Here is a 19,738-nt window from a genome sequence, read left to right as displayed (position 1 = left end):
TCATCTGCGAACAACCTAAGAGAACTGCTCAGATTGTCACCCAGGTCATTTATATAGATCAGGAACAGCAGAGGTTCCAGGACGCTTCCCTGGGGAATACCTGATATCACTTCAGTTTTACTCGATGATTTGCCGTCTATTTACTACGAACTGCGTCCTTCCTGACAGGAAATCACGAATCCAGTCGCACAACTGAGACGACACCCCATAGGCCCGCAGCTTGATTAGAAGTCACTTGTGAGGAACGGTGTCAAAAGCTTCCCGGAAATCTAGAAATACGGAATCAACTTGAGATCCCCTGTCGATAGCGGCCATTACTTCGTGCGAATAAAGAGCTAGCTGCGTTGCACAAGAACTATGTTTTTTGAAACCATGCTGATTACGTATCAATAGATCGTTCCCTTCGAGGTGATTCATAATGTTTGAATACAGTATATGCTCCAAAACCCTACTGCAAACCGACGTCAATGATATAGGTCTGTAGTTCGATGGATTTCTCCTACTATCCTTCTTAAACACTGGTGCGACCTGCGCAGTTTTCCAATCTGTAGGTACAGACAGATCTGTCGGTGAGCGAACGGTTGTATGTGATTGCTAAGTATGGAGCTATTGTATCAGCGTAATCTAAAAGGAACCTAATCGGTATACAATCTGGACCTGAAGACTTGCCCGTATCAAGCGATTTGAGTTGCTTCGTAGCCCCTAAGGTATCTACTTCTAAGAAACTCATGCTAGCAGCTGTTCGTGTTTGAAATTCTGGAATATTCCATTCGTCTTCCCTGGGATGTGTGGGGAAGGAGGCTCTCCAGCACATCGTCTTTTTCTGCGGTCAATATACCAACAGCACACACATATTACACTTAAACCACAACAATATTCAAGACACTATACACGCAGTGTTCAGAGACGAAGACCAATGGACCATATTAAACGCTATCACTGACGATATATCCAAAGCGAAATATAGAAGCCTCGCGGGATTAGCCGAGCAGTCATGGGTGCCACCACGGGCATGGGTGTGTGTGTTTGTCCTTAGGATAATTTAGGTTAAGTAGTGTGTAAGCTTAGGACTGATGACCTTAGCAGTTAAGTCCCATAAGATTTCACACACATTTGAACAAGCCGGCCGGAGTGGCCGAGAGGTTCTAGACGCTGAAGCCTGCCTCGGGCATGGATGTGTGTGTCGTCCTTAGGTTAGTTAGGTTTAAGTAGTTCTAAGCTCTAGGGGACCATCTGAACCATATTTGAACATTTGAACATTTTCTTCGAAATATAAAATGTCCGAGACAAACAATGAGCCTACATGCAAAGACAGGAAGGAATCTACAGGATGGAAAACAACGTTGATTCAAACGTGGAATCAGGTGATGATAGTGATCCCGACACGACCATCAATGAAAATAAAAAAATACCCAAAATAAACAACGAAATAGCTTTCTTTCTTTCTTTTTTAAAAAAAGAACATTAATCTCAACAACTCTGTATGCAAGTAGAAAAAGAACACGCTGACATCATGGAGTAAAGACAATTATTAGAGGTTAAGGTTTGGTTTTTAGGAAATCTAGATGGCTCTGAGCACTATGGGACTTAACATCTGAGGTCATCAGTCGCCTAGAACTTAGAACTACTTAAACCTACCTAACCTAAGGACATCACACACATCCATGCCCGAGGCAGGATTAGAACCTGCGACCGTAGCAGCAGCGCTGTTCCGGAGTGAAGTGCCTAGAACCGCTCGGCCACCGCGGCCGGCCTAGGAAATCTAGAGTTGTTAGGTTTAGATGAAGAGCTGTGATTTGCGGTCGGCGGCTTGATGGAAAATTCCGAGGCACTCACCATCATACATACTTGGTGAAGTGACGTCCTTCCACTATCATCTTTCCTATCTTCTTCTTTTATTCTTCCAAAAAAATGTGATTATGGTTTATATTTCTTTTTTTCCAAAATTTTGTTAAATTCATAAATGTTTAGTATCTTTCATTTATCCGTTTTAAATGCAAGAATCTTGTTCATTTCAGAAATATTTTTCCGAATTTATAATATACGTCTTAAAGCATTAATACATCGTAACCTCTTCTCTGTCTTCATAAATTCATATCAGTTATTTATAAATAATTAATTTTGAGATTTTCTTTTCTCAATTACCTTTAAGTCGATAAGTATTCAAAGCTGTAATATTATTAATCCCTATTAAAAACAAGAAATAATAAATAAGTTTCACATTCTGTACACGTACAATCTTGTATTGTGAAAGTACGACCTGTCTCAGAAACAAGCTGGCAGATCATTTGTAAGCGGCAACCAATAAATAAAAATACCTGCGACGAGGTCGTAAGAGACATAGAGTAGGATAGTACGAGTATCGCCGGTGCACTTTCCATGAAAGGAGGTTTTGTACATGTAAGAGAGCCGGAGACATCGGAAGGTTTCGGATAGATTACATACATCATGAAATAACAGAGATTTCAGGAACAGATCGAAACTGCGAAACATTTCCGGGGGCACGGGCATAATCTGACCGTAATTAGTTATGAACTGAAAGTTAGAACTGCGGAAATCGCAGAAAGTTGGAAATTAAGGAAATGGACCCTGGATGAATTGGAAACGTAGGAGGATCTTGAGAGTTTCAAAGGAAACATTTGGAACAATTGACTGGAAGATGGGAATGAGACGGAACTGGAAACAAATGGACAGCTTTGAAAGATATAATAGTGAAAGAAACAGAGGTTCTAATAGGTGAAAAGACAATGACTAAGACAACTGCATGACAAAACATGGCATATGGAATTTTACTAATGAAAGGAGAATAACAATGTAGCAAACGAACTGGCAAAAGGCAACACAGATGTTTAAATAAGAAGACTGGCAGATAGCGCAGAATAACGAAGCAGGAATGGCTAGAGGAGAAATGCAAATTTGTAGAAGCGTGTGTGTCTATGGGAAAGATAGATATGGGAAAGTTAAAGAAATCTGTGGAAAAAAGAGAAACAGCTACATGTACATGAAGAGTTCAGATGGTAAGCAACTGCCAAGCGAATGCTAAAAGGTGGAATAAATACAAGAATTTTGTGAAGGAAACGAGCTTGAAACGAATACTATGGAAAGGGAAGAGAAGGAGGTAATATGGGAGATATGATACTGGATAAAAATTTGACAAGTCGACACAAAGCACATTCCCTCAGAATTACAGAGATCCTTAAGAAAACATACAATTACGTAACTACTTCACCTGCTAGGCAAGATATATGTGTCAAGGGATATATCTCTCAAGATTCAAGAAGAATGTACTAACTCCTATTCTAAAGAAGACAGAGTGTGAATATTACCGTACCATCAGTTTAATAAGTCATAGAGTTAAAATGCTTATACTAGTTGTTTACAGAAAAATTGAAAATCTGGTAAAAGGTATGTCGGTGAAGATCTGTTTGGTTTCTAGAGAGATGGTGGAAAGTTCGAGATGACACTGAACCCACGACTTTATTTATTTTAGAAGATACACTGAAGAAAGGCGAAACTACGTTTATAGCATTTGTTAGACCGAGACACAGCTTACGATGTTGTGAACTGGACTGCACATTTAGAAATTCTGACAGTAGCAGTTATGGAGAACAGAGAGTGAAATGTCATCTACAACAGAAACCAGAGGACAATCGGAAGGGTAGAATGGCAACAAAGAGAAACGTTAGTTTAAAAGAGCGTGAGACAGAGATGTAGCCTTTCTCAGATGTTATTAGTTTATACATTGCGCAAGCAGTAAACGAAAACAAAGAGATATTTGGAGACAGAATTAAAGTTTTGGAGAATAAATAAAAGCGTTGAGGTTTGCGGATGACTTTGTAATTTTGTCAGAGACTTCAAAGGACATGGAAGATCAGTTGAACAGAACGGATAGTGTCTTGAAAAGAGATTATAAGATGACCATCAACGAAAATAAAAGAGAGGTGATGGAATGTAGTCGAATTAAATGAGGTGTCGTGAGAATTAGATCAAGAAAGAGGACAGTGAAAGAAGTAGAGGAGATCTCCTATATGAACAGTAAAATAAGAGATGACGATCAAAGCAGACACGATATAAAGTGCAGAAAGGCAGTAGCAAGAAAAGCGTTTCCGAAACAGAGCGATTTTTTAACATGTAATCAAATGGAAGTGTTAGGAAGTATTTGTCCGGGGTGTAGGCTCACACAGAAGTTAAACAGTTTGGACATGAAGAGTATAGAAGTTTCGAAATTTGCTCCTACAGAAAACCGCTGAACATTAGATAGATAGATTGAATAGATAATGATAATATACTGAATGGAACTAGGGAGGAAAGAAATCTGTGGCATAACTTAACTAAAAGAGGGGACCGGTTGATAGGGAACGTTCTGAGACACAAACGAATCAGCATCTAATGATGGAATGATGTGTGGGATGTGAAAACTGTAAAAATCGTAAAGAGACGCTAAGGCAGTTAGCAGGATCAAATGGATGAAGACTGCAGTAGTTACGTAGAGACGCAGATATTTTTACAGGATAGACTAGTGTGGTGCTGGGAGCTGATCAGTAAAGTTACGGTTTACATCGCGCGTGCTACCTCTATGCACCAAAAGTCTAGAGCACAGAATTTCTTTTTGATGATACTTTGAGGTGTGGAGAGAGATGTAATGTACAAAACTGGGACTGTTAGCTTGGTTAGATCCCAGAATCATAGGTTCTAGAAAATAAAAAGGGAGATATAATATACTGCACCATTTGCGGTCATCAGCTGCGCGTCTACGCGCAGGAGCTGACCACCTTCAGGAACGAGCTTGAACTTCGGAAGTTGCCTAGCCTTGCATTCAGAGCTCTTCTGCCCTCTTCCAGTAGGCAGATCCTTGTTATGCGGCTCCATCTGCTGAGCCTGTATTGTGGTCCCTTGGGCTGCTTCAGCTTCATTACCAGGTTGGAGAGACACTTCCTCCACTTTTACGGCCGGCACGAGCAACGACGGTTTCTGCGGTGCGTCATCAAAGGCTATCTCCTTTTTTGCCTCCGGACTGTCTTCGGAATTAACTTTCTTGACTGGACTGTTGGGAGCTTCAAGTACTGCAGCCGTCTCGGCATCGTCGTTGTCCCGGTTCATTTCCCGCTCGGTGATTGACGTCTCTGGGAGAGTCTCCTTGTCAGAGCCGTCCAAAACCTCGACAGGGCCGAAGGAAACGGAACGCGCCAAGTTTTTGGACTGGGTTCTCTCGGGCGTCTCGGCAGCAATGGAGCGCTCGTCATCGTGGGAGAAGTTCCTCGTCAGCTTTCTGCAGCTGCCGTCGGTCGCGCTGTAGTAGTATATGGTGGTACCGCCGCGACTGTCGAGCCCGCAGCTGCTGTCGCAGAGGTCGTCCGCGAAGGCGGCGGCGCCGCCGCTGTAGCAGTGCAGTCTGGTGAGTGCCGGAGCACTGGGGCTGTACGGCCGGTGAGGAGTCTGGCCGTTGAGGACCCTCCGCAGGGGGCGGCGGACGGGCGAAGCGGGCACGCCCGGGATGTACGGCGGCACGGGAGACGCCGGCCGCTTCACGGGGGAGTCCGGGGGCGCCAGGGGGGACGTGGGGCGGCTGCCGCCCCCCGCGGGGTACTGCCCGGCCCCCACCTGCGTCGGCGACCTGCTGTTGACGGCGGCCGTGAACGACACGGCGTCGCCCGCGGCGTCGATGAAGCACTGGAAGGGCGTCGCGGGCCGCGAGCTCGGCGCAGAGTGGAAGGGCGTCGCCGGCCGAGAGCTCGGCGCAGAGTGGAAAGGCGTCGCCGGCCGAGAGCTCGGCGCCGAGCTGTCGCGGAGACCGGGCGTGGCCGGACGCGGAGGCGCCCACGCCGCGGGGGAGGAGCGCCGGGCCGCCTCCACCCACACGGCCAAGTCCCTCTCCCTGTCGCCTGGAGCCGGACCCGGCGCTGGAGCTGGAGAGCGCGGCCGGAGAGCGGCGGGTGGCGGCGCGTGCTCCGTCTCGGTGCTGAGCGACGCCGGCGGCTGCGGCGGCCACGCGTTCGTCGTGGCCGGCATAGCGCGCAGCGTCGGCACCTGGCAGATGATGGGCGTGGCGCGGCCATCGCCGGGTGTACAGGACGCCCGCTGGAAGAACCTCGCTTCCGAGGCCGGCGGGGGCGGCGTCGACGGCGGAGACGACTGCGGGGAGCACGAAACGTATCTCGTGTGAAACACAGTTTCTTATCTCATTTGATCCATTATAGATGGTTTTTGAAAGTATGCGACTGTACATACAATAGGTTTGTTTATAAACAAATAAATCTTCTGCTACCAGTCACGATTTTTTTCTTTATTTTACTATTCGCACGACGCTTTTCGAGAAATAATTCCCATTTTCAAGTGCGTTTTTTTTTTGGTGTGTATTAAGCTATTTCTTTTGATGTTGTCAGTGTGTGTGTGTCTGCTTCATTTTGTTGACTTTTACTGTAATACATAAGAAACACACTTAAGAGCACAGCCAAAAATACACAAAAATGGAAACCCGATACGTCCCGTGGTCAACTCTATAAATAGCCCAGCATACAAACTGTCACAAAAACTGAATAACATACCGATGAAAAATTATACGTATGAAACAACATATTCCATAAAAAACAGCCTGGTTGTAGCCAAAGAACTAAGAACCAGAAAGCTCCCCCAAGATGCACAGTTTATATCACTTGACATCACCAACCTTTATTCAAACATACCCATACAAGAAGCTCTAACAGTAATACAAAAGAACCTTATGCAACACAAGAAACTTTCATACACAGAGATTGTCGAATTTATGGAACTCCTTCAGTTAACCCTAAGTTATAACTTTACCTTTAATGACAACATTTATAAGCAACCAGATGGCCTAGCAATGGGCTCATGTATATCCGGTACCATAGCTGACATATACATAAATCACTTAAAACAAAAATTATTTGGCAGCCAAGAACCTTGCCTAAAGAAAATAGAATTTTATAGGAGATATGTAGATGAGACACTACTGTTAGTGAAAGGAGATACCAAAGACATCACAGACATTCTTAATCATTTCAATAATCTAAATGAGAAAATGAAATTTACAGTGGAATATGAGCAAAATAAAAGTATCAACTTTCTGGACCTAAATATTACAAGACACAACAACACATGCACATTCAAAATTTATAGGAGAACACAATGACTGACACCACAGTCCCTGCAACCTCATGCCACCCAAATATCCATAAACAGGCAGCATACAGGTCAATGCTGCATAGGGCAACAAAAATACCATTGAACCAAGAAAATATGCAACAAGAAACAATCACAGTGAAAAAGATTGCAGTTGCCAATGGTTACAATGCTTCCATGGTTGACACAATCTTAGATAAAGTGAAGAAAAACCCAGGTACAAACTGCGCCACAGAAGAAAAAGAGAAAAACAAATGTATATCTAGCATTCCATACATAGGCAATGTATCAAAGAAGTTTGCAAATATTTTCAAAAATCACAGAGTAAAAATTGGGTTTTCTACATCTAATAAACTACACAAAAAACTAATACATAATACTGTATAAAGTGTAATCATGATCCATATTCAGACTCTGGAATATACAAGGTAACATGCCAGGAATGTTCATAGTTCTATGTAGGACAAACAGCCCGAAATATTAACACCAGATGCACAGAGCACGTTACAGCATACACACACAACAAACACACTACATCAGCAATAGCAACACACATACATAATACAGAGCAAAATGTCAAAGTACTCCTCCGATTAAATGAAGGACATAAAATGGATTAGCTTGGAGAACTGGAGATATATTCACATTACAGAAAATATGAAGATAAAATATTAAATGAAAAACTTGAAAGTGAATCAGTGAATTTATTCAGATGTTTCGATAATATACTTAAATAAAAATAGTAAAAAATAGAAATAAGCACAATAGTAAAATCAATATAAGTAATTCATGAGCCAAATTGTTAAGATAAATAACCTCTGTACAAAAGCATATCATAATCTGTGGAAGACCTATAATTTTATCGCTGTGGACTACCTGTAAGAAGATCTATGTAACTGTTTTGTTTATATAAGATATATTCGATGTGTAAAGTGTACAACAAGTTGTGTGCGATGTTAAGTGTATGTGAGACTCTACACAAATGGACCATTAGAAAACTAAGTACAAATTCTTCTAAATTTTAGCCACTAACCTCACAAAAAGAATTGATACCCAACTAAAAATCGCGTGTTTCTTATGTATTACAGTAAAAGTCGACAAAATGAAGCAGACTCACACACACTGACAACATCAAAAGAAATAGCTTAATAAACACCAAAAAAAGGCACTTGAAGATGGGAATTATTTCTCGAAACGCGTCGTGCGAATAGTAAAATAAAGAAAAACTCGTGACTGGTAGCAGAAGATTTATTTGTTTATAAACAAACAGTTTGTTGTATTCGTACAGGACAGCTTAAGAAATAAAACAAGAAATGGGGAGGTCCTGTAGAGAATCGATGGGGAAAGGTTCCATACACTGTCTGATCCGTACATCCCTCTGTAATGCGGAATTTATCATTAGATGCCACGAGCGGCGGATCCCCCCCCCCCACTATCAAAGAAGGCGGAGAGTATTGTGTTGTCAGTAAAGAAGCAGTGTCAACGGTATGGGTCGGTAAGGAGAACTCAAGTGACTTCCAACGTGCACTAATGTCCGATTATAACTGCTTCATACTTAACGTCTGTCGCTTGCTGCTACAGCGTCGCCACATCGACTGTTGCCTATTATTTACGTATTTATTGCAAATTTAAAGACGTGTTACCTGACGTTTTAAAACAGGTCATACATCCTACCGTTTTCGTTTGCCACCTTTTCTGTAGTTTTTGTTTTGTTGGCAAAGAATAATACTTAAAAAAGAGAAACACACAACAATAATTTGAGGTTGACATATAAATAAAATTTTGTTGTTTGAGATGAACGTAAAAATATGCCCATGCCCTAGGGAGGACTCGAACCTCCGCCGGGACCAGCCGCACAGTCCATGACTGCATAGTATGCTCTATTCTTAACTATTATTTGACTGACATCTGCAATTTGTTAGTGCATTTTGGCACACTATATCTGATTCATAATTTTAGGAGTCTTATTGACTGTTACATCCCAGCTTCCTTCTCCTCCTGTTCGTCTTCAGTGTCATTTTTGTCGCTGTCATTGTGGGTGCCGCTGTCCACCTCCTGGAGATTGTTGTTACGTTGCACATAGGCATGTCTGTTATGTCGTGTCCTCAGGTACTGTCCATGTGTCGTTTTTGGAACACTCTTTGTTAATGCATGTACTTGTGGCCGTTTTCTTTGTCTCTTATTGCTATGTATGTATGTATGTTCCTGTGTAGTATAAGTGTAGTGTATGTCTATTGTTAGCGTACTGCCCACAGAAGAAGACAGTGTGTTCTGAGAAACCTTCTTCTCCGCTGCCGTATCGGCCGCCGCACAGCAGCCGTCAACTCGGCGCGGCGTGCTACAGCACGCGCGGCACCAACACCGACTCAAAGGAAGGCCTCGGCGCTTGTTCGTGACGTCACGTCAGCTAGGCACTGCAAACGCCAGGTCTGTTGCAGGCATACTCACAATGGTGGTGTCTCCCTCTCTGACACAGGAAAATGTGAAACTATTGGCGGTAGTTGACCAACACAGATTGTTCCGAGAGATTTCTGCAATCAATTAATTGTGCAGTTCATTACACTTCTTAACAAATAGTGTACTCCTGAACTTAAATTTTCGCCTGTTTTAAGGACTGACATACAAAAACAACTTCATGGTCAAGCAGCAACAGAATTCGTGCTTCTTTACCTTATTTGTAAATCTGAGGAAGTTACGTTTGTACTGGATTGCTTTTACAAGAAACTGTGAACACATTGGTGCTCTTCTTTAGGTATCTTGGTTGACTGTGGGGTGAGGAGCACTAAATGTTAATGAAATATCTTGCGATTGTACACGTTGGGGGAGGGGGACAGAAGAAGAGGCAAAAGAGTGATACTTGTTTTATCAAATAAATTTTTTTTATCTTATAATGTTTCTCCTTTCAGTTGCAAGAGGGGAATATTTATCTTTTCTAATGTGCATGTTTAAAAAAGTTTAAGCTCAGCATTATTTTCGATGTATGAAGCTATTTTGTTTCCTGTTTAGAATTCCTTTCTTTGAAAACGACTGTGATCTAACGACTGGCAACAGTTGAACATTTACACATGTAAATTAGTTCACATTTCCAGTGACGATGTCAAACGAAAATAAATAAATAAATAAAAGAAACGAGTTCATTGTAAGGGGGTTGGGGTAAGTTTCTATAGCAAAATGGATCAAGTAAATATAGTTACTTGAATGTAAAATTTCCGAAGCTTGCAATGGGGCAAAGCGTCTTCTCATATTGATCTACGTTTGTTTCGACAGCATTCAGTAACACAGAACTATGATCTTCATTTGCAGCTTTACGACAATAAGAAAATCTTTCATCTAAATAAAACTGCAGAATCAAAAACAATACCAAACATTTTGTCCAAAAATAAGAGATGTATAGTGATAAGCACGTCCAGGCGTTTCTGCCTGCAACAGACCTGGCGTTCTAGGTGCCTAGCTGACGTGACGTCACCAACAAGCGCCGAGGCCTTCCGTTAAGTCTGTGTTGGCGGCACACAGCGAGTACAGCTGGCGCCGCACACGATGTCAACAACTGGCGCCAGTGAACGCGTCGTCGCGAGGTTAGCGGCAGCGTACACACCACTGTCGATACGGATTACCCTGGCGGCGCTGCCCTTGCCACCAGAGTGAGCAACCGTATAAGGGCGCCATCTACCAACACTGTGATTGGCCGGACCTGCGGATTTAAGCGAGCTCCCTGAGCCCGTTTAACCAGTTCAATCTTCGCCGATGACTGTGTTACTACCCGGCTGCTGGATTCACGACGACCGAACCGTACTGTGGCCTCCCTGGCTGGAAACTTGCGACGCGTCGGTATCGACTGGTTGGCAGTGGTTTGGACTTGTATTCTCTACTAGTGACTCTGATTTCTCCTTGGCGCTACAGCCAGCGAAGTGTTGTGTAGTCGAACTTAAGTTTCGTTTTGAGTGACAGAAGGTCAAATAAATTTGGTTATCACGGAATATTTGTTGTGTTATAGTGCGGACATAACATCCGCATGTGCGTGTGGGAGTCTGCCTCAGTTTCACGCGTCTTCAGTGCGTGGGATAAGGTCCGCGTCCAATTAAGAAATGTACCATACCGCGCCTGAGATCGATATGTTTCATTCTCAACCGCTCATGTCAACTAGGAAGTCGCACAGTCTACGTCCCTTATCACTTACATCCCAATCATGTTGCCATGTATCCAAAGGCCAACTTTTTAGATGAGTTGTCGTCTCTATCGGTACACCAGTCATTGCATGTACCTTATCGAATCTGCCCATCTTTAACTAGTACCTTACAGCTGTGTATTTGATCGTAATATCTGTGGGGCATATTCCGAACACCATACACAGTGCATCCATTGAGATGGTGCCGACGGCTCCAGATAGATACTTCTCTTCTCTCGTCTGACTGAGTCTTTGTTCGTGACCAGGTTCAGTCTGTGTGCCCAGGTGATAGCTGCGAAGCTGAGTAGTGATTCTAAGTAGTGCGGAGTGTTAAGTTTCATCCCAAAGGCACGTCAGTAATCATGTTGCGGTCTGGGGCGCCTTGTCACGATCTGCGCTGCTCCCCCTGTCGGAGGTTCGAGTCCTCCCTCGGGCATGGGTGTGAGTGTTGTCCTTAGCGTAAGTTAGTTTAAATTAGAGAAGTAATGCGTAAGCTTAGGGACCGATGCCCTCAGCGGTTTGGTCCCATAAGAACTTAACACAAATTTCCAAATTCATGTCGTACTGGTAGCAGCAACATCATGCGTTCGCGGGGAGTGCTATTTTCGCTAAGGTGAATCTGTCGTGCGCGTGCAGCGTGCCGTTCGTAAGCATTTAGATTCCTGCTAGTGGAATAATATTGAATTGGGTAAGAAATTTCCGTGCAGCTACCAGTGCATCGAATCGAAACTCAAAACGCCCTCGGAAACCCTTCCGAACTCCCGAGAACAGCGAACGTGTGTGTAGTTGTTTAAAGGAAAGCTCTTGTCGTTGGTTACGAAAACATGCCCAAGCGGCCGGCCGAAGAGCTTGCAACAGAACATCGAATTCACCATGAAATTTACAAAATTCTTCCGGCAGTTACAAAAGATGTGTTCAAAAAGTGAGCCCATCATTTGTCCTATGCAGAATTTCAGAAGTAAACTTGAATAAATATAGTACTCTGTGTAAAATGTTCAACCTTGTATCGCGGTTACTTCGTGTACTATTCAAATTCCATATCGTCAAAGCATTGTGAAACACCCTATATCAGGACATCCCTATGTAAAGGAATTGACTACTAGATCTCACGATAGCCGGACCTGATAGAACTGTGATGTTATAATTCGCTCCACGAACGATGGCGGTTCGTGCAGGTAGAGACACGGACGGGAATTTCATTGTTGCCGGTTCCAAGCTCCGGTTGCGGTAAACGTAAGCAAGTGCTCTGCACTTGAAGAGAGCACTTATATTGCAAATTATGTCTTTCGCTTGCTTGTGCAGAATTTTGTCGCTTACCGCCTCTGTCCGCTGTGACAACTTGCAGCAAATGGAATAAAAATTCGCTAAGTAAATTTGCTAAGATCAAGTTTAATCCTCGCAATGGCTAAGAAGAAGACCACAGTATTGAAAGATAATTGGCTGTCGAAGAATGCGGGACGTAGATGCGCAGAACAAGCCTAAACTCGTCTGCCATCGTTCGTGACTCCAACAGCAGTAGAGGAGAAACAGCAGGAGGGCTCAGTGATTTCGAACGTGGACTAGTCATCGGATGTCAGCAGAGTAGCAAAGCCAAAAGTGACATTTCAACCCTTCTAAAGCTGCCCCAGTCGACTGTTGGCGATGTGGTTGTGAAGTGGAAATGTGAAGGAACAACCAGAGCCCAGGTAGGCTCAAATGGCTCTGAGCACTATGGGACTCAACTGCTGAGGTCATAAGTCCCCTAGAACTTAGAACTGCTTAAACCTAAGTAACCTAAGGACATAACACTCATCCATGCCCGAGGCAGGATTCGAACCTGCGACCGTAGCGGTCGCGCGGTTCCGGACTGTAGCGCCTAGAACTGCTCCGCCACTCTGCCGGCAGCCCAGGAAGGAATCGTCGAGCATTGTCAAGTGTGGTAAAAAAAAAAAAAACTCATGAAATCAGAGGAAGGAATTATTTGTGACTTCGAAAGTGCTACCACCAGTCACCAATGACGATCTGTAAGGATTTTAAAATCATGCAGTACAACAGTTGAGCAACCCCAAGTAAGTCACACATTTCTGTAGCTAGTGGTAAATGATGCTTGAAGTGGTATAAAGGATGAGATTATACAGTGGATGGCTGGAAGGGAGTGAGGCGAAGTGATGACTCACGTTACGCCGTGCTGCAGTCCGATGAAATAGTTTGAGTTTGGGGAATGTCTGGAGAACGTTACATGCCGAACAGGGCTTGTGGCAATCCGATGGTAAAATTTGGGTCTGTCGGATGTGTGGAGAACATTACAGAGCGGACAGGGTGAGCTGCAGTCTGCGGGTGTTTGCTGATGATGCTGTGGTGTACAGGGAGGTGTCGAAGTTGAATGGCTGTAGATGGATGCAAGACAAAATTTTTAGTTGTTGTCATGTATGACAGCTAAGTGTAAATTAATGCAGATGAGTACGAGAAACAAACCCGTAATGTTCGGATGTAGCACTAGTAGTGTGCCGTCGTTTAAATGCCTGTGCGTCTGTCTGTGGTAGGTTGTTATAGGACCAAACTGCTGAGGTCATCGGTCCCTAGGCTTACACACTACTTAATCTAACTTACGCTAAGGACAACACACACAACCATGACCGAGGGATGACTCGAACCTCAGACGGGAGGAGCGGCGCGAACCGTGGCAAGTCTCCTGAGCCTCGCGGCTGCTCCGGCGTAGCGTTGCAAAGCGTTACGAAATGGAACGAGCATGCGAGGATTGTAACAGGGAAGGTGAATTGTCGATTTAGATTTATTGGGAGAATTTTAGGGAAGTGTTGTTCATTTGTGAAGGAAATCGCATATAGGAAGCTAGTGATCCTTATTCTTCAGTGCTGCTCGAGTGTTTGGGATCTGCACCCGGCCGAATTAAAGGCAGACATCAAAGCAGTTCAGAGGCGGGCTGTTAGATTTGGTACCGATAGGCTCGAACATCACGCAAGTATTACGGAGACGCTTCGGGAATTCAAATGGGAATCCTTGGAGAGAATGTGACGTTCTTTTCGACGACCACAATTAAAAAAAAATTAGAGAACCGGCATTTGAAGCTGACTACGAAACGATACTATTACCGCCAACGTACATTTCACCTAAGGACGACGAACATAAGAGATGTTAGGGCTCATACGGAGGCATATAGACAGTCGTTTCTTCCTCGCTCTATTTTCGAATGGAACAGGAAAAGAAATGACTCCGCCGCGCACCGTACTGTAGCTTGCAGAGTATGTATGTAGATGTTAAACAGTGGAGTGAGGAAGAGGTGGTGTTGTGATACGGAAGCGTGCTTAAGTAATTGCTAAATGTCAAAGGATATGAACACACTTTAGCCTTGTGTCCTGCGACAGTAGAGGAATAGTTCGGACAGGATGATTTTTTATTACAGCGTGACAAATGCACTCTGTCATAAAGCACCAACTGTGAGGCAATGGTTTGTGGACAATAACATGCGTGAAATTGGCTGGTCTGCCCAGAATCCCTGCCTGAACCAGTTGGAACACCCCTGAGATGGCTTAGAACGACGAAATCGCTCCAGACCCCCCCCCCCCCCCCCGCCCCCCCGCCCCCAATCCAACATCGCTAGTTTCTCTAGTCTCTTCTCTTGAGGAATAATGGGTTGCCATTTATCCACAGACATTCATACATATAACAGAACGTGTCCTCAGCAGAGTTGGAGCAGTCATAATGGCGAAGGGTGGACGCACTCCATACTAACGGGCCATAATATATGTCTGGACACATTTGATCTGGTAGTTTATGAAGAACACGCACTGGAAGAGGGGAGAAGATGATAGCACATTTGTTAAGACTTCAAGGAATACCTTACAGGTAGTATAAGATTTTGCAGAAAATAAAAATTGTAGGGGAACTCAAAGGTTCGAATATATCAAACAAGTAATTGAGGATGACGGGGACTACTCTGACCTAAAATAAGACTGACGGGGGGAAAAAACCCAAGAGAACAGGTAGATTCAGTTTTCCTAGATTTCTGAAAGGTGTTCTATACTGTTTCGTGAGTAAATCCGTCTAAATCGCTTAATGTATTTTAATGACGTCGTTTCGGCTGCTGCCATGCTCAGATCAAAACTTGGAACCTGTAAAACAACGTTCAGTGCCAGAATCTGACACTGAACGTTGTTTTAGCAGAAGTTCTAAATTTTAAACAGATCACAGCAGTAACTGTGAAAGGCTACAGAACCGCCCGACATTGAAAATAGGTACAACATTTTTCGTTATTCTTGTCAGAACAACATATTTTTTGTAATAATAACTTAATTTCACTTAATACACCGAAGCCGGATACCAGTGTAGGAAAGAATGACAATTTATTTATTTAATTGATCACATGTGCACTCCCACAAAATAAACCCTACACCCAGTTTGGTGAGATCTGTGAAATGAATGAATGTATCGTCGTCTGCTAACCACAGATAGTGAAATTGCAATATATGATCATCTTTGAGATGGTGCTTTGGTCACCTTTGGCGGAGTCAAAGAGATGAAATTTACCTGAGCTTTGAGCACCTGAAATGTGGCTGACCAATATGGTAGCAAAGTGCTCCCCCACTTTGGCAGAGGTGCGAGATGACCTGAAGAACGGCCATGTTTCAGCACTCTGCCGCTGGATCTAGTGTTGGTAAGACCTGTCTTAGGTGTGCTCCGTAAAGGCAAAAAGAGTGGAGAAAATGGTATGCATGTGAAATACTTAAGAGTAGTTTGGAATAATTATTTCTCTATTTCAGGAACTTTTGGGGGGAGAATTAAATGACAGGCAGGTAATATTAAGGAGATCGTAGTAATCTTCGGAAGTGACCAATGGTCACAGTGAAACCACGTATAGCAATAAATTGAAATACTTGCGAGTGCTAGTACTAAGTTGGAATACTTGTGAGTTCTAGTACTAACTTGAAATACTTCCGAGTGCTAAAGTTAAGCTGAATTCCTGGCGTGTGTACTATAAGTTGGAAATATTTAAGAAATGGCGTGCGCAGGACTTGAAATTAAAGACGAGTAGTTCCACGTGGTGAGTACTGTGCGAGTCTCAATATGTGTATGAGTCAAAAGATAAAGAGAAGTACTCGTCCATGGTATCAGTTGAGGACTCACGTGTGTGATGAATATGTTCTTAATATTACTTTGCGCGTTATGTTTCCGTGTGACGCTGGATTCAAACTCAAATACTCTGAGAGTGAAGCAAGGTGAGTCAGCTGTCTATCCAGCAACGCCACTTGGCTTGCATTGCACAGGAAGATGTGCATATATCCTCCAGAGTTCGTAGTAGGAAAGAAAAGTTATGAAGTGGGGCAGTGTCGCGTGAAACTGGGATGAATACTGATTGAAGTGGGAAAGCTGAAAGTTATGTGATTCTAACGTTGTGACTATTCTTTGTGTTGTATTGTATGTTGCCAGTGTGATGTATTTCATGTAATATAAGTATGTGTGGTTTGCATGGGAGAGTAGCAAGATAGTTTCAGAGGCAGTGGGTTATGCATGTTCCTTTTTGTACCACTCGGTCTCGAGGAAATTTTCGTGATGATGGGTGTGAGAGTCGAAGTGTGAGATATAGCAAAAGATCCACCATCCTATCCAGAAAGTGCACTGTAGCGTTAGATAATTACGAGACCATAAGATAGAGAATCACCAATGTAAAGCCATCCCCACTCGGCGGAGTTTCTCATGTGTAATTATTGTATAAAAATGTAATAATAGAATAATAGAATTTATCGGAATAAAAAAAAGATAGTAAAGAAAAAAGAACGGTGGCCTTGTTCTTCGAATAGTGTGTAGTAATGATATCCAGAATTTATGTGTGCGCCATTCACATTCAGTGCGATGGCCACGTGTTGATCAAAGCCGTTGAGTAAGAAAGAAAATGTGCAGTGCGTAGTGAACAATCGGAGTTGTGTAAATTACTAATAGTCAGATGTGCGTTATCCGTTTCCGTTGAGTAATGTTCAAACATGAGAATAATGTGTAGCTTAATTGTGAGTACTAGATCTCATAATCAGTCATTGATGTTTTGCGATAAATAAGCATAAATCCACTCGTTTGGCAGACCACTCATCTTGCAGGCCTCACTGCTTGATGCCACAGTATGAGCGAGGCATGTGGGTGCCTCTCAACTGAAACGACGCTATAAATAAATACGTTAAGCGATCTAGACTGCTCTAATCACGAAATGTCCCAATGTTCACGGACGAATTCAGGAAAATTACTTCCGTTTTGAATATGTTCGACACTGCACCACGTCGTTGACTAGTTATCAAGATACGATCGTATAGACTATCTTCGCAGCTGTGCGTTTGATTGGAGGAATATTTCAGTAACAGAACATAGTACATCACACATGTGCCGTGTACGGCACTATGAGATGAGGTTGGCACTAGCCGCCTAGCTTGGTCATGCTTCCTCTCGGCGGTGAGCGACCAGTCGTCGCGGGAGATTAGCGAGAGAGAGACAGTCCCAGCGTTGGCGCGAGAAGGATGGAAGCGGCGGACACAGAGGAGTGCTGGAATTGTGGACGAGCAAGCGGCGTACTGGAATGTTGGACGCTAAGATTGCTTCTGGATGATGCAGTGTCACTGGGGAACTGTGTACGGCCAACGTTACCTCCCTGCCTGTTTCCTGTTCATTTGGCCGGCTGGGGTGGCCGAACGGTTCTAGGCGCTACAGTCTGGAACGGCGCGACCACTACGGTCGCAGGTTCGAATCCCGCCTCGGGCATGGGTGTGTGTGATGTCCTTAGGTTAGTTAGGTTTAAGCAGTTCTAAGTTCTAGGGGACTGCTGACCTCAGATGTTAAGTCCCATAGTGCTTACATTGAACATTTATAAGGTTCTTGGTAAAACTGTTTGAGTTGCTCTTTCATTTGACATATCATTTATAACTGTTAGTTTAATGTAATAAATATTATAAAGCGTTAAAACCCCGATATTCATTTATAAACACCCTGTATTCTATAGTTCACTGCTTAATGTACAAGTGGACGTAAAAACGTTCCAGAGACAAAGGTTGAGGCCTTCAGAATCGAGCCGACTAGAACAAAGAACCGGTCGGTGGTTAGCCAGTGGATCGTACATACATCCCAGCGTGGTACCAGTTTTCGGTGGATGTTGGCTGTGCCTTTAAACATGTAGAATGCTAGTATTGTGCTCTGTAGCAATTTGTAAGTGGGAGAAGAACCTGTATGAGCTACGTAAATGGTCAGGCTACGTCCGTATAATACAGAAACGAATGCTGCGCTTAGCATCGTCATCTCTGGTAACCTGTTGATTTCATCAGAAGCGTAAAAATACTTGGGCAAGTATTTATTGTATATTCTTTTTTGGTGAATATAACGACAGAATTTACTACGAGTCTGTATCCAGCTTGTCATTGCTCCAAGTCATGTTAGCTGTGATAGAATACTGATCCGATTCCTAAAATCTGCCGGGGTTTTACAGCTTTAACGAAAGACAGTAAAATCTATTCCAGCAAAGCTTGTTAGTGACAGATCTTGACGTAAAATTCATATACTGACCTGAGAAGAGGCACAGCGGTGTTACTTCTGGCCTCACGGGGTGAGGAACCATTTGGTAGGGCTGCAGGATACGGATGGTAGTGATAGAGGGAACTCTGACAGCGCAACGGTTTGTCACAGGTGTCATGTGTCCTCATGTGTTACATCTCATGCGACAGCATCTTGGTGCCATTTTTCAACAGGACAATGCTCGCCCACATGCGGCACGTGTCTCTATGAACTGTCTGAACGTTGTTGAGATGCTCTGGCGGACAGAGAGTTACCCAGATCTGTCCCTGATAGAACATACACTCATGTTCAGAAAAAGCAGAACACCTTGAACGACTAGAGATAGGACGCTCATATTCACAGCACTTGTATATTAGTATGTTCTGCAGAAATGATTAGCATTTCAGTCACTTCGGTTCAGCAGTTGCTTAATAGGCACAGGGTGCACCATGGGCTGTGATAACATGTTCCGTGTGTGATGGCATCGACGCGTATAAGTCACGAATGGCGTCATGCAATGTAGGCATCCACGGTGCATTCACCTGTTTCCGAAGTTCATCTGTGGTGCTTGGCACTGGGTAACAGTGCTGCACCCGTCTTTCACCATATCCCGTTCATTTTCGATTGGCGACAAGTCTCGTTATCTAGTGGGCCAGGGTAAAAGGCTGACGTCCTGTGACACGTGTTCATGCAGCAACAGGTGGTAGTGCATTATCTTGCTGAAAAATGGCGTCTGGGGTGTTGAGCAGAAAGGGCATGGCTTCGGGTCGCAGTATGTGATTCACGTAGGTCACAATGGTCACAGTGCCCTGGACACGCACCAGTTGTGATTTGTGGTTGTGCCCAATAGCACCACACACCATAATGCCATGAATTGGCGTTGTATTTCTCTCGCGAATGGAGTCACTGCGA

At 43.7% G+C, this 19,738-nt stretch overlaps 1 protein-coding gene across 1 annotated transcript in view; it reads right to left on the bottom strand.

Moving 5' to 3' along the window:
• LOC124606053 overlaps nucleotides 1-19,738 on the bottom strand; it is a 172,915-nt gene that overhangs the window by 49,822 nt on the left and 103,355 nt on the right. Inside the window, exons 8-9 of the mRNA XM_047138013.1 lie at nucleotides 10,755-10,831; nucleotides 4,728-6,154 (exon numbers count right to left, since the gene is read on the bottom strand). Coding sequence (XP_046993969.1) covers nucleotides 4,728-6,154; nucleotides 10,755-10,831 — 1,504 coding nt within the window. The remainder of the gene's footprint in view (nucleotides 1-4,727; nucleotides 6,155-10,754; nucleotides 10,832-19,738) is intronic.

This window comes from Schistocerca americana, chromosome 3 (assembly GCF_021461395.2).
Source record: "Schistocerca americana isolate TAMUIC-IGC-003095 chromosome 3, iqSchAmer2.1, whole genome shotgun sequence".
In the NCBI taxonomy this organism is placed as follows: domain Eukaryota; kingdom Metazoa; phylum Arthropoda; class Insecta; order Orthoptera; family Acrididae; genus Schistocerca; species Schistocerca americana.
The sequence above is the reverse complement of the archived record's forward strand: the minus strand, read 5'-3'. Positions and strand labels throughout refer to the sequence as shown.